Below are 12,533 nucleotides of genomic sequence, written 5' to 3'. Positions count from 1 at the left end.
CCGTTCCCTTCCCGTGGGGTCCCTGAATCTGTGAATAAAGTGTTCATGATTTTTTCGAAGTTGCAGCTCGGCTCCATGTTCTCAGGATCCTCGGCGAAGTGTTTCAGCATCTCCCGGAGAACGTCGTCCAGGGACGTGGCTGTTTCATCCAGGATGATGCTGGCTCTGGCCAAGAAGCCATCCAGGTCTCGCTGCGCTCTGACCTCCTCCTCAAAATTCTTTAATTTCAGGTACTGTGTTGAGAAAAGGCATGAGACAGCTGAACACAGGACCAGCAAAGCAGAATCTGGGTCCTTCACAAGCAGTTTTGCTGAGGTTACCACCCAACCAAAGATTCTGTTGGCCATTCAGATCACAGGAGAAAAGGCATTTTGGGCATTAATGCATTGAAGGTTTGCATTTTCAAGGCTTATCCTAACAGTGTGCCCATGGGTGAATGCCCAGGTACCATTTATACCCTGACATAGAAAGCAGAATTTTTAAAAAGAGGGGTTTTGTGTGTGTGTATGAGTGGGGTTTTTTTTAATCTAGAATAAAGTAGGATAAGTTGGTCTAAAAGCAAAAATACTTAAGGTAGCATTAAAAATCTTCTTTAGGTTCCAGTCAGTTCCAGTAAGTTTTAAGGCCCTTTTGAAAAAACATGGGAAAGTATTTTAGGAGAAATGGACACTGAGCACAGCAGCATGAAAAATTACCAGTATGAATCTCAGTGCCAAGTCAACCCCGTTGTCCCTAAACTGGGAACTATCTGTCCCCAGTGCTCCCAGTTAGGGAGCCTGAAGTGGGAGGTGGGGAATGCCATCCAGCCCATCACTTTTTCTGACATTTGCTAAATTTCTATCCTTTCCACTTCCATGAAGTTTTCTTCTTTTGTGGATTCAGCTTTAAAGCAATCATGAAAAAAAGACAGCAGAGGCTGAAACTATCCCAGCTCTCTGCTGGCTCCTTCTGCTGTCCCAGACTTACTGGCCTTGAGATGGAAGAGACAGCCCCAGTGTGTTCCAGAAGCTCAACTCCTTTCTGTACCTGCCAGCTGTGAAGGTGATTAATTGAATGATCAAACTACAAATGCCTCGTTCCCATTGCACAGTCCTCGGAAATCCACACAGAGAGCACGGGACAAGGAAGGCTTCAACAGCCTGAGTGAGGACATGGGATCTTCCTTCCGATGGGAAAGCTGCCAGGTTGAATTCGTGATGCTGAGAACCAGATTGTCAAGAGACAGTGAAACCCTCAGCTCCCCTCAAGCTCAGGAAGAACCAAGCTTGGAATTGCTTTTATAAATCTGACCCCCCTCTGCCTGCACAGCCAGGACCATGGCACATTCCCCCCAGGGTACAGGGCCACCCCAGAGCTTGACTCATGGCTCCTCTCCTTCCATGCACTCTCTCTTACCTTTTCCATTTATAGACCCAGGCAAAAAAATGCCAACATCTCCCTAATTACTGTAATTATCACAGCAACTATCAAGTTGTCAGTACACATCCATTGCAATTAGCACTGTTTTACTTTGCATCAATCACTCTTTCCACAGCATCCTTCACAGGGAGGATTCTCTCAAGCGTTTCAGCTCCCACCCCCAAGGCTTTGGAACCATCTGCTCGTAGGAGAGGAGACGGTGACACAGCAACAGCTCCACCTCAGCAGAGCAAGCAGCGAGTCTGTCTCAAATTGAGAGCACATTAACACACATCTGCAGCAAGAGTCTTCAAAAAAGCAAAGGTGGATTTGTGTCACCGACTTCTGCACGAGAGAAGGAACCAGAAACAGAACAGCAGATGGAGAAAGTTGAGGGACAGCAAAAAATTAATCAAAGGCATTCATGTGGGGTATCTGCCCAGATCACAGAATCACAGAATGGTTTGGGTTGAAGGGACCTTCATGATTATCCAGTTCCAACCCCTTCCACTAGCCCAGGTTGCTCAGAGAACCATCCAACCTGGCCTTGGACACTTCCAGGGTGGGGCAGGCACAGCTCCTCTGGACAAGTTGTGCCAGGGCCTCACCATCTTCATGATAAAGAATTTTTTCCTAACATCCAGTCTAAACCTACTCTCTTTCAGTCTGATGCCATTCCCCCTTGTCCTGTCACTCCAGACTATTGTAAATAATCTCTCCCCATCTTTCTTGTAGCTCCCTTCAGGTACTGGAATGCCTCAATTCATCTCAATCAACCCCGATTTTGCAGTGAGCTGTGCCTGACAGCACCAGCAGCAGCTCACTGCAAGGCAGGAGGATTCAGCTCCAGCTGAGCCACAGGCTTCAAGCAATGCCTTGGGAAAATATCTTTCCATGCCTCACTGCTGTTTCATTTCCCTGCTGCTGGTCCTTTACAGGAAATAGGGAGAAGACTCATATTTATCACCCATTTATCATTATTATCACTCCCTAAGATTAGGGAAGGCATTATAGAGTCATGGAACGGTTTGGGCTGGAAGGGAACTCAAAGCTCATCCTATTCCAACCCCTGCCATGAGCAGGGACACCTTCCACTGTCCCAGGTTGTTCCAAGCCCTGTCCAACCTGGCCTTGGACACTTCCAGGGATCCAGGGGCAGCCACAGCTTCTCCAGGCACCCTGTGCCAGGGCCTGCCCACCCTCACAGGGAAGCATCTCTAACACTCAATCTAAATCTACTCTCTGAGCTTAAAGAGGCTTTATGCACATTAAACATCACAAGGCAAGCAGCCACCATGAAAGGAGAGAAATCCATCACCCCCTGAGACACACCAAAATCAAATTACTGGAAGCACTGGCACAGCAAAGCCTCGGCGACAGCTCAGGCACAACTGTTCCAGCCAGGACCCCCACTGGGTTCAGGGGAGATTAATGAATGCTCCCTCACTAATATTTTTAGCTGGATAGTCAAGTCACACCAGGAAACTTGATGCTGGAAACTCGATGCTGGAAACTGCTTAGGAAGAAACCTGAGCCAGCTACCCAAGAGCCATCTGAACAGCTCTGGGCATCCTTGGTTGTTAAAGCTCCACATTGCACCGTGACAGGAACAGAGGCTGCTGTGCCAAAAAAGGGGGGAAACACTGAAACAGCCTGCCCCGACTTCAGGCAGGCCAAAATCACACATTCTAACTCCTCATCAACAAGGCTCAAAATGCAAACTCTCTCCTGGCTGGCTGCTCAGGAGACACCTCCACTTAGAGCCGGTGGCAAACTTTTTGTGGCATCCAAAAAATCCTGTTCTCCTGAGCAGAGCCCTGCCCGGGCTGCTGCCATTGTCCTTTGGGCCAATTGTCTCAGAACCACTCTGTGACGGTGATTAAATAGCTCAAACTGTGTGAAGAAGCCTTTATTCCTGCCCACCAAGTGCTCTGCTAGATAGGAACTTGTCTGAGACACAAACTGCCCTTCTAGAACCACAGGCTACCACCAGAGACAGGGACAACCTACAGGGAAACCTCTCCAGACAAAGCTTCTCCCTTCTCTGCTGGTGATTCCCCCTTCCCAGACACTTGGAGCCATCTCCTCCATGAGTCAGGTCCCAATTTCCTTTGCATTTGAAGCACAAAATTTCCACTCATCCTCCCCGGAGGGAAAAACTGGCAAAAGTATCTTTTTCTCAAGGCCTGCTAAAGCTCTCTGGTATTTGTGGCTCCACAGCACACTAAAATGCTCAAGCATGATCTGTAGGCCAGAAAAAGCAAGACTCCTACAGCCCTGAAAAGGAAAAACAAAACAGAAGAGACACTTACGAGTTAGCAGTTTCCAGCTATTTCTTATCAGAGGCAGATCCTGCATTTGGGCTTAGAATTTGCACTTTTAAGTGATTAAGTTCTCAGGTTACTTTCAGTCAAGTGTGTATGACTGAGAACCTTGGCACTGGGATTAGACAAGACAAATTAGGGATAAAGGCATTTTCATTCCTGAGCATGGAATCGGTTATTTTAACTTTCCATGATTCTATACTAAATAATGTTTAAAGTTTTTTGGTGGTAGTGGCTTTGTTTTGGGTAACGCTTTCTTTGGTATTTATTTGCTTTGGGTTTTTTTATTAACTTGGGGAAAAGGTTTCTAAAGCTATCACACATTTTCCTTCCACTACTAATTCAGCATTCTGAAATATCTCTTCAGGATTTGAGCTGTCTTAGAGGCCTAAAGCAAAGCAGAATTAAAGAGCTCTCTGGGATTCCCTAAAAAGCCCCCAAAGCTTACAAGGCTACACAAACTAAAACCTCAAGTTACAACCTGCAACCAAGCGTGAAATCCAAGATCTCAGGCACTGGTTGAGGGGAGTGGTGGAGTCCCCACCCCTGGAGGGATTTAAAAGCCGTGTGGATGTGGCACTTGGGGACATGTCAGTGGTGGCCTTGGCAGTGCTGAGGGAATGGTTGGATTTGGTGACCTTAGAGGGTTTTTCCAACCTAAATGATTCTGTGATTTCCCAGGATCAGTGATGCTACAAGTTCCCATGACAACAGCCACTCCTTCCAGCCCTCAGGCAAGAAGCCAAGACAACTTCATGCACCACCAGCCTCAAAACCCTGAAGACAAAACTTCACGTGGTACTAAATGCAGATTGAGAGAAATAAAGAATGGGTTGGGTTGGAAGGGACCTCAAAGATCACCCAATGCCAACCCTAACTAACACCTAACACCTTCACTATCCCAGGGTGCTCCAAGCCCCATCCAGCCTGGACACTTCCAGGGATCCAGGGGCAGCCACAGCTTCTCTGGGCACCCTGTGCCAGGGCTTACCACCTTCACAGGCAAATTATTAAAATACCAACCCAATTCCTCCCTGAGTTCTTTCTGTGCCCTTCCATAGCTGAAGGTTTGGAATAACAAAGCCCATACAAGTTTTTTTTTTGCACTTTCACCTTATCGTTAGTGAGTTACAGTCTCAGGAGCAAGTGTAAACTAAGTGTGGGCTCCTAATCCTCCTCCTAGCCTGGTGGTTTCCAGGGATTTCCCTCCTGCTGAACCTCGTGAAGGACAACTGATTAGCTGGAATAAAGAGGGAAGCAAATCCCAGCATGTCTGCTGGGTGTCTCTGCTCCCAGCTCCAGAGGAGCTCAGCAGCCTGGATCTCTACAGCACACACTTGGATCCCTGTAGAAGCAGCTGCAGAAGAGAAAGTGATGAATTAACATGTCAAGGAAGTGCCTGGGACAAAAGCAGTGGAACAATCAGGATTACAAAGAAATTGTTTGAAGAACGAGCAGCACGTGGCTTTTTAGTTTTAAAGAAAGGGAGAGGAATTCAAGAGAAGAAACATTTAAATGCCTCTTGCTTAGGCCTCTGACAAGCAGCCCCTCAGTGTATTTCATGATTCCTTTTCTATACTTCTGGATGATGAAAAAACCAAACTGGTCACACAGCATCTCTACTTACCTTCCTTGATGTGTGCAGTAACACGCAGCCAGCACCTTCACTTTCAGCTGGAAAGAGGGGAAAAAAAAACCACATCAGAAGAGTGTTACTATCAGAGGTACCTGACAGGCAGCAGGAGCCGAGCAGGAGGCTCAGGAGGAGGTGAAGCATCACTCTCTTGGCAGGGGATGATCCCTAGAGAAAAGCAGAGATTCGGTTTTTACAACATCTCCCATTTTGGAAGCATGAACCAAGTGCAGGACTGGCATTATCTGATCACTAGGGGATTGTGTCTTGCAGCTTTTTTTGGCCGGGTTTTTGTATCTCTAATGTATTTTTACTCTTCCCTTCTGTCCCTCCCTCTCCACGTCCCCAAAAATCCAACTCTTAATCCTTGAAGTAATCATTTAATCCGATGCATCGTTGTTTGATAGATTGAGGCTACAATTTCATGAGTCACCCTCGTTTGGAAACCCTCCTTGTCCTCGTTAAGGAGTCAACAATAACAGCCAGGCAGTTCCAAGGGATTGCAGGCAGTGACTCCAAGATGAGCACATTAATGTCCTGTCAACTCACCACACTGCCTCCATAAATCTGAGGAGAAAGCAACACAGCTCTTGGGAAAGAAAACTGCTGTTTAGGGACTAGTAAATGTCATCGAATACACAGGATGGGGGAACCCGGGAAATTCCCTCTTCAAACGTCCAAGCGCCAACAACAACATTTTCTTAGAGTATCTATGAGGCATTTTTTGGATATCAGCTACAAAACAAAAACAAAACCAAGCTGTATTTGCCAAAAGCCCACTCCTTGCAGTCGAGGCTGCCTCTCTGGGGCATTATTTGCCCCACAGGTACTTTCTGTGCTGAGAATCACTGAATGGTTTGGGTTGGAAGGGACCTTTGAGGTCACCTTCCACTCGACCAGGTTGCTCCAAGCCCCATCCAGCCTGGCCTTGAACACTTCCAGCCTGGCATCCTTCTCCTTAAGTTCTCCAAAAAACCCCCCAAGCCTGAGCTGCTACCAAAACGAAACACGTGAACAGCTTTAATTCAAACGAGCACAGCAGCAGCATGGAAAAAACCCACTGAAGACCAAAACTTTTCCAGAGGCAGAGCTGTGGAAAACTACAGAGATCTAACACGGAGTTACAGTTACTCAGATGAGGAGTTTGTTTCCTTTCCAGATCTCTATTTCTAAATCCTAACCTATAAGAGCTGCTGCAACCCCATGACTTGGCCATGCACCTTCAAGGCAAGCCCTGCTACTCTCCAAAAAATAATCTGAGGGTGCAATTCATGCTAAAACTCCAGAACTCCAGAAAAAAAGCAATTATCTTTTGTATGCAGAAAGCTGCTTTAAACAAAATCATCGCTGATCAAACAGAAATTTGAGTCTTGCCCTCATGGGGTTCAAAGGCTCCAACTCGAAGTGGGAGCAGAGCTGGAGAAAATAAGGAAAGGATTGACTTCATCTCCCCCTAAACAAAATGAGGCGGTTCAGAGGCTTCGGTTACATCACCTAACTTCTCCCAAATTTCACTTGGATGCTGCACACATGATTAAAAGCATCATTTCACCAGACAAGTCTGCTGCTGCAACAGCCCCAATTATTTCTGCTTTTGACACGCCTTTTGGAAAACACAAGCTGTTTCATCTAAAAAGTGCAATTTATTATTAAAAAGCAAGCACCCAAATAAACCAGAAACATCAAGCATTTTCCCCAGGCTCTCACATTTGTAGTTCTCCAACGCTCACTTACCCAACTTCCAGCCTAATTACACATGCAGAAGTATGCAGGGAGATTTGGAAGCCCATAAATATTCATTGAGGAGAACATGTTTTGGTTTATCTGCTTTTGCAAGAAAGACAAAAAACACCCACAGTCCTGAACAATAGCAGGCACATGCCGAAGAGAGAGCTGCAGCCTGTCCTCATGGATACATGGAAATGGAACAGAAATTCTTGTTGTGCTTTTAGCAGGCAGAAACTCTTGGTTCCTCTTATCATTTTCAAGGTGTATCAATCTTTGCTGACAGCTCTCTCACGTACCCGGCCGGAGGAGCACCAAGTGCTGCTTTATCAACACAAGCAAAAACATCTCATTACATCTGTTGGAGCAGGATCTTTCAAACTTCTCAAAAAGGCTGCTCTGGGTATGGAGGTGGCTCTTTGGGAAGCCCACAGCCTCATTCATCATTCATCCCAACAACACACGGCTCGGATTTAATCCAGGCAGGGAGATGGATGGATACGGCCATGGCAGTTCTGGGCTGGTATCTTAAATGCTCACTGGAGTGCTACAACATCACTCAGGGACAGCAGCAAATCCACTGGAACATGACAAAGGGAAGGGAAAAATACACAGAGACTTCTCAAGTGCTCTTCTGCCTTGCTCACATTAAATATCCTTTTATTTCCTGCCAGGCAATGTGGGATCAAACCCTGCAGGAGGTTGCCCATGACACACCCAAAGCTCAAGTCCAACCACCACCAGCCTGCCACTCATTTTCTCCTCCTCCACAGCACCATCCCCGCCTCCCTCCAGCCAAGGAGAGGGTAAAAAGATCCAACATCCTTGGCCCTTGCACCTCCACAGAGGAGCCTTTCATGGGGGCTGACATGGATACAGATGACACTGATTCACCCTACAAGAAACTCTCTATCAGTCTCCTCAGCCAAATCTTACTACCAAGAGCAATAACTTGAAAAATCTCAGTAATTTGAGATTTCACACCTGAATGTCACAATTAAGCACAGTGAAACCCTACGAGGAGGTCAGGACCATGTGAAATTTTCACATCTATTTTTGTGGCCCTCCTTGCCGGACAGAGCAGGCAGCAAAAGCCTATTTTGGGCAAGCGAGCGAGCGAGGGGCGTTATTGTGTGTCCTCACACACAGCTGAGGGAGAGCTGCCAGGGGTGGCCGAGCTTATCTGTTGGGCTCTGCTCCAGGTCCTGCCCAGGGGAAAAGCCAAAAAGTCAGCAACGCATCCCCGACATCCCCTGGCAGGCACATCAAGGCGCCAGGCGCATCCCGAATTTCTGGGATGCGTGCACGCAGGCACGGAGCGTTACTGGGAATGCCACGAGCGACTCCCAGGGAGCTCAGTTCTGACAACGCCGAGGAATTGTCAGCACCAGAACTCGTGGCACACTCAGGGCCCTGCCTCTCCTTTTTATTTCCCACCATTCTCCAAAAAAGCCCCATCCAACTTCAACACGAACGAGGAGATTTAATGCTTAGAAGTTTATCTGCTCAGCTTCATCCCAGCTGCCCTAACACTATCCCTGAGAGCAACCCAGAGAAACAAAATCCCCTCCTTGCTTCCCCTCCACTCCCTGCTTAGGTAACAACATCTGCCATGCAAGCCTGAAAACAAACCCCTGAAAGCCAAATACCAAAGTTTAAGGCTTTTCACCTTTTGCCTTAAGAGATCTCCTTTCACCCAGGATCCCTTTCCATCCTTTTCCTCATCCAGGTCCCCAGTGCTGCCCTTAACACCTGAGAGGATCCAAAAGCGTTTGGAGCAAAGCCACCACTGGATGCCTGCAGCAGCTTAAGATAATATTTTATTTTGGGATAAAAGGTGTGGAAATTAGAGAAAAAGAGCTTTTTGGCTGTGCACATTTAGATCTACACACACTCCCTGGTGCATCTTCATGTTAAATATATAAGCACAGTAAAATAAATCAGAGCAGAATGCTGTATGAGCACTTCCATGTTTTTCCCTAAAAAATATCAAGGATCTGGTGTGAGCAGAAGCATTTAAGATTTGGAGAACTTATTACTAAAACAAAAAATCTATTTTATCTTGTTTTTTATCAGTGGTCTGTCCAAATCTAAGACCCAGCCACTTGTGTCGAACCACACTGCAAGCAGAAAAAGTGTTCTGCTTTTCAAATCTGCCTTAAAAATATTTAAATAAAACCCCACCACCACATGGCATGACAGGAGTTTGTCAGGAGCAGTGGTGACACCTCTAAGACACCACTGGCAGTGAGGGATTGCACAAATTGGATCTCAGAGGGATTCCTTGCTTTGCTGTCCTGAGCCTGGACTAATCACCATGAGATTTGAGTAATTTTGGTTAAATATTTAGGTAAGTAACTGTGCCTTCATTATCCCACGTTCCCACAACAGGTGACGGGCTGAGTGGGGAAAAAGAGTCTGAAGTCAGCTGGGTTCATCCTACAAATCCTCAGGTCAAAGGCTGGTGGGAATAAGGATTCTGGAGCAGCAAAAACATCAAGGCAGGTGAAGAACCATCCCTCAAACTCCTGGGTGGGGAACTGGGAAGAGAGGGGACAACATAGAGCATGACCAGGGACAAGGTATCACTTGTCACACCCATGTGCTATAAAAGCCAAATACCTCATGAAAAAACCCACCTGTGGTAGGTTCTGTCAATCAATTTGGAGCAGGGGGAAAATGTGCATTTTTTTCATGCACTCTAAACCCCAGGGGAAGCCGCTCCAAAGGACCAAGGTGGAGCAGGGAGAAGGGAGCCTCTGCCTCCGTGCAGAACCACCCGCGCTCCCCCCACACCTCCCTTGGCTTCCTAAGCAGCGCTTTGAAAACACCCTCGTCAGGAAATTCGGAGGGAGGCCGTCCCCTCCCCGCCACACAATCGGTATATCCACTTTCCATTAGAGGGTAGGAAGCCTCGGGAGCCCAACATCCCACTCTGACATCAAACTGCTAAAACAGGAGTTATCAGATGGAACGCGTGGGTCAGCATTGTGCCTCGAGACATAAAAAGGACCTTGGTATTAATGTGAGGAAATGTGACTATTGTGTGCAGAGTGATACCCATTCAAGCCCAGACCACTTGTCTCTGGACGCTACTCTCCCTGGAATATCCTTGGCGCCAGCATCCAGCTTTTCTCCTCGTCCCCTTGAAGCAAAAAGTCATCTGGGCAGCGGCCGGGCCAGGGCTTGGATGCCGTGTTTTGCCGGGAGCAGCGGCGGCGGGCGTGCACGTGTGTGCCTCTGGAGCGGGATACAGGAAACTGTTGATTCTCTGTATCTAGGCATGATCAATTGTCCGCAGGGTGGAACAGCCTTTAATTTCTCCTGAAGCGTAATCCGTGTTCCGCTGCTTCCCCCCCACACCCCGGCAGAGCCACATCCTGCTTCCCAATCGGCTTCTCGCTGCACTCAGGAGTTTGCCTTGTTCTCCCCAAAACTGCTGGAGGCGCCTCTAAAATCACCAGTCTGAGCATCAGCTGCAAGTGGGAGAAGTTAGGCAGCTACAGCTCCACAAATCCTTGATAAGTTGTGCCTAAATTTAAGAAAATAATCTGCACACACCTCCTGCAATGTGGGTAAGGAGAAGGCGAATTGTTTTAGAACCTCAAACTGCCGAAACAACATCCAAAGAACTGCTTTAAAACCCCAAACTACAAGAACAAGATCCGAATGATTGTTTAAAACCCAAAACAAAAAAAAAAAAAAAAAACAAGATCCAAATGATAAAAATCCATGCTTGGCTGATTTAAGGGAACTGCAAAGGAGATAAGAACGCTGTGACTGATGCCAAGGATATGTCTCCAGATATTCCAAAGACTCACTTGCATCACCTGTCCATTACATTTAAGGCCAGGTCTAAACCAAAACTGCTGTATTTATTTGCAGGAGTTTAATTCCAGGTGTGCTGCAGATAAAGCTTTCCTGGACAAAAGCCTGGAGTGCCAGGACAAGGGGGAATGGCTTCCCACTGACAGAGAGGACATTTAGATTAGACCTGAAAAAGAAATTTTTCAACAATGAGGGTGCTGAGGTCCAGGCTGCCCAGAGAAGCCTGGAAGTGTTCAAGGGCAGGTTGGATGAGGCTTGGAGCAAACTGGTGTAGTGGAAAACATTCCTGCTTACTGCATGGGGGTTGGACTAGATGACCTTTAAAGGTCACTTCCCACCCAAACAATTCTGTGATTTTACTTGCAAACATTTATTGTGACTTCAGAAAAAGCCTCAGCCTAAAAACCACCCTGATCTTCCCCCAAAAATGCAGATCCCAGGTCCAAAAGCCTTCCGCCTCAGATAAACACCCACCCTCCTGTTAGAGCGATGAACATTTGCTGAAAACAAATGTTACCACCAAAATCCAGGTTGCAAGGATGAAAAGCAGAAGAGAATTAAAAAACCTTTGATTAGTTAACGCAAGGAAGCACCGAAACACCCAGGAGAAATGACCCAAATGTCACCACTGAGCAGCACTTTGGTGCTCAGGCATCTGCACTGCTTTAGGCTCAGTACTCCCTGCAAAGGCAGCCAGTTTTATTAAAAATAAGAGAGGCCATACCTTAAACCCCAGATCTCTTCAAGCCATCCTGTTTTACACACACCTGTGCACAAAGCCCAATAATTTATGTCAATGGTCAATTGCTGGAGTTTTAAGGGTCGTGCTGTGTTTTGTTGGCTCAAAGCTTAATCCCACACAACGATCTTTTTAAAGCAGAATTAGAGTGGAGAGCATCCAATTACGCTCATGGAGAGCTGCACACACATCACATAGAGAGGAACAGCTCAACAGGATGATGGAGAGTTGTCACTGCATCTGCAATTCCACCTTCACTGCCTGCGAGCACCTGCATCCCAGGGTTCCAACTCAAGCCCTCCCTAAATGGGAATTTTGGATCTTTTAGCCCTGTATTAAGGTGGGCAGCAACCTCACAGCAGCTGACCCAAAAAAGTCTCCAGCAGGAGAGAGTTTGGGCACCACATTCAGCCAGGAGAGCACATTTTGACTCAAAAATTTCACCCAGATCAGAAAACACAGGAAAATAAGATGAGGATGCAAAGATTCCATTCCCGTGCTTGGTTTTCCTCTGTGTTTTCAGAGGAGCAGAGGATTGAGCAGGATCCTGGTGCCCCAGCTCCCCAGGGTGGGAAATGGGGTGTTTGTGGCCTCTGGCATCGCTTGGAGAAACCCTACTTCTATTTCCCCCTCCTTTCCAGCTTGTCTTGCTCTGGACAATCCATGCAAAGGTTCAGCTCCAGCTTTGTTCTAGGAAATCAAAGCCTGAATATAAAAACAAACCTCCCAAAGCTTCCAAAGAGCAGCAGTGATGGAAGGGAATTTCTGAACAGGGAACAATTCTCTCCCAGACACACTTTGGCTGTGGCATAATTAAACCTCAGTTTGGGAACTGGGTATTTTTTTCAGAAGTTTGGGGTTATTTTTCTCGGAAGAGCTTAAGGGG

The 12,533-nt window shown here is 46.9% G+C and overlaps 1 protein-coding gene across 4 annotated transcripts in view; it reads right to left on the bottom strand.

The window, feature by feature from the left end:
* The window catches only part of SLC4A11 (solute carrier family 4 member 11), a 91,161-nt gene that overhangs the window by 48,503 nt on the left and 30,125 nt on the right, over window positions 1-12,533 (bottom strand). For all 4 annotated transcript variants that reach the window (XM_063401355.1, XM_063401353.1, XM_063401354.1 and 1 more), the window contains exons 4-5: window positions 5,350-5,396; window positions 2-233 (exon numbers count right to left, since the gene is read on the bottom strand). In XM_063401355.1, coding sequence (XP_063257425.1) covers window positions 2-233; window positions 5,350-5,396 — 279 coding nt within the window. The remainder of the gene's footprint in view (window position 1; window positions 234-5,349; window positions 5,397-12,533) is intronic.

This window comes from Prinia subflava, chromosome 7, assembly GCF_021018805.1.
Source record: "Prinia subflava isolate CZ2003 ecotype Zambia chromosome 7, Cam_Psub_1.2, whole genome shotgun sequence".
Taxonomy (NCBI): Eukaryota; Metazoa; Chordata; class Aves; order Passeriformes; family Cisticolidae; genus Prinia; species Prinia subflava.
This window is presented reverse-complemented; position numbering and strand designations above follow the sequence as displayed.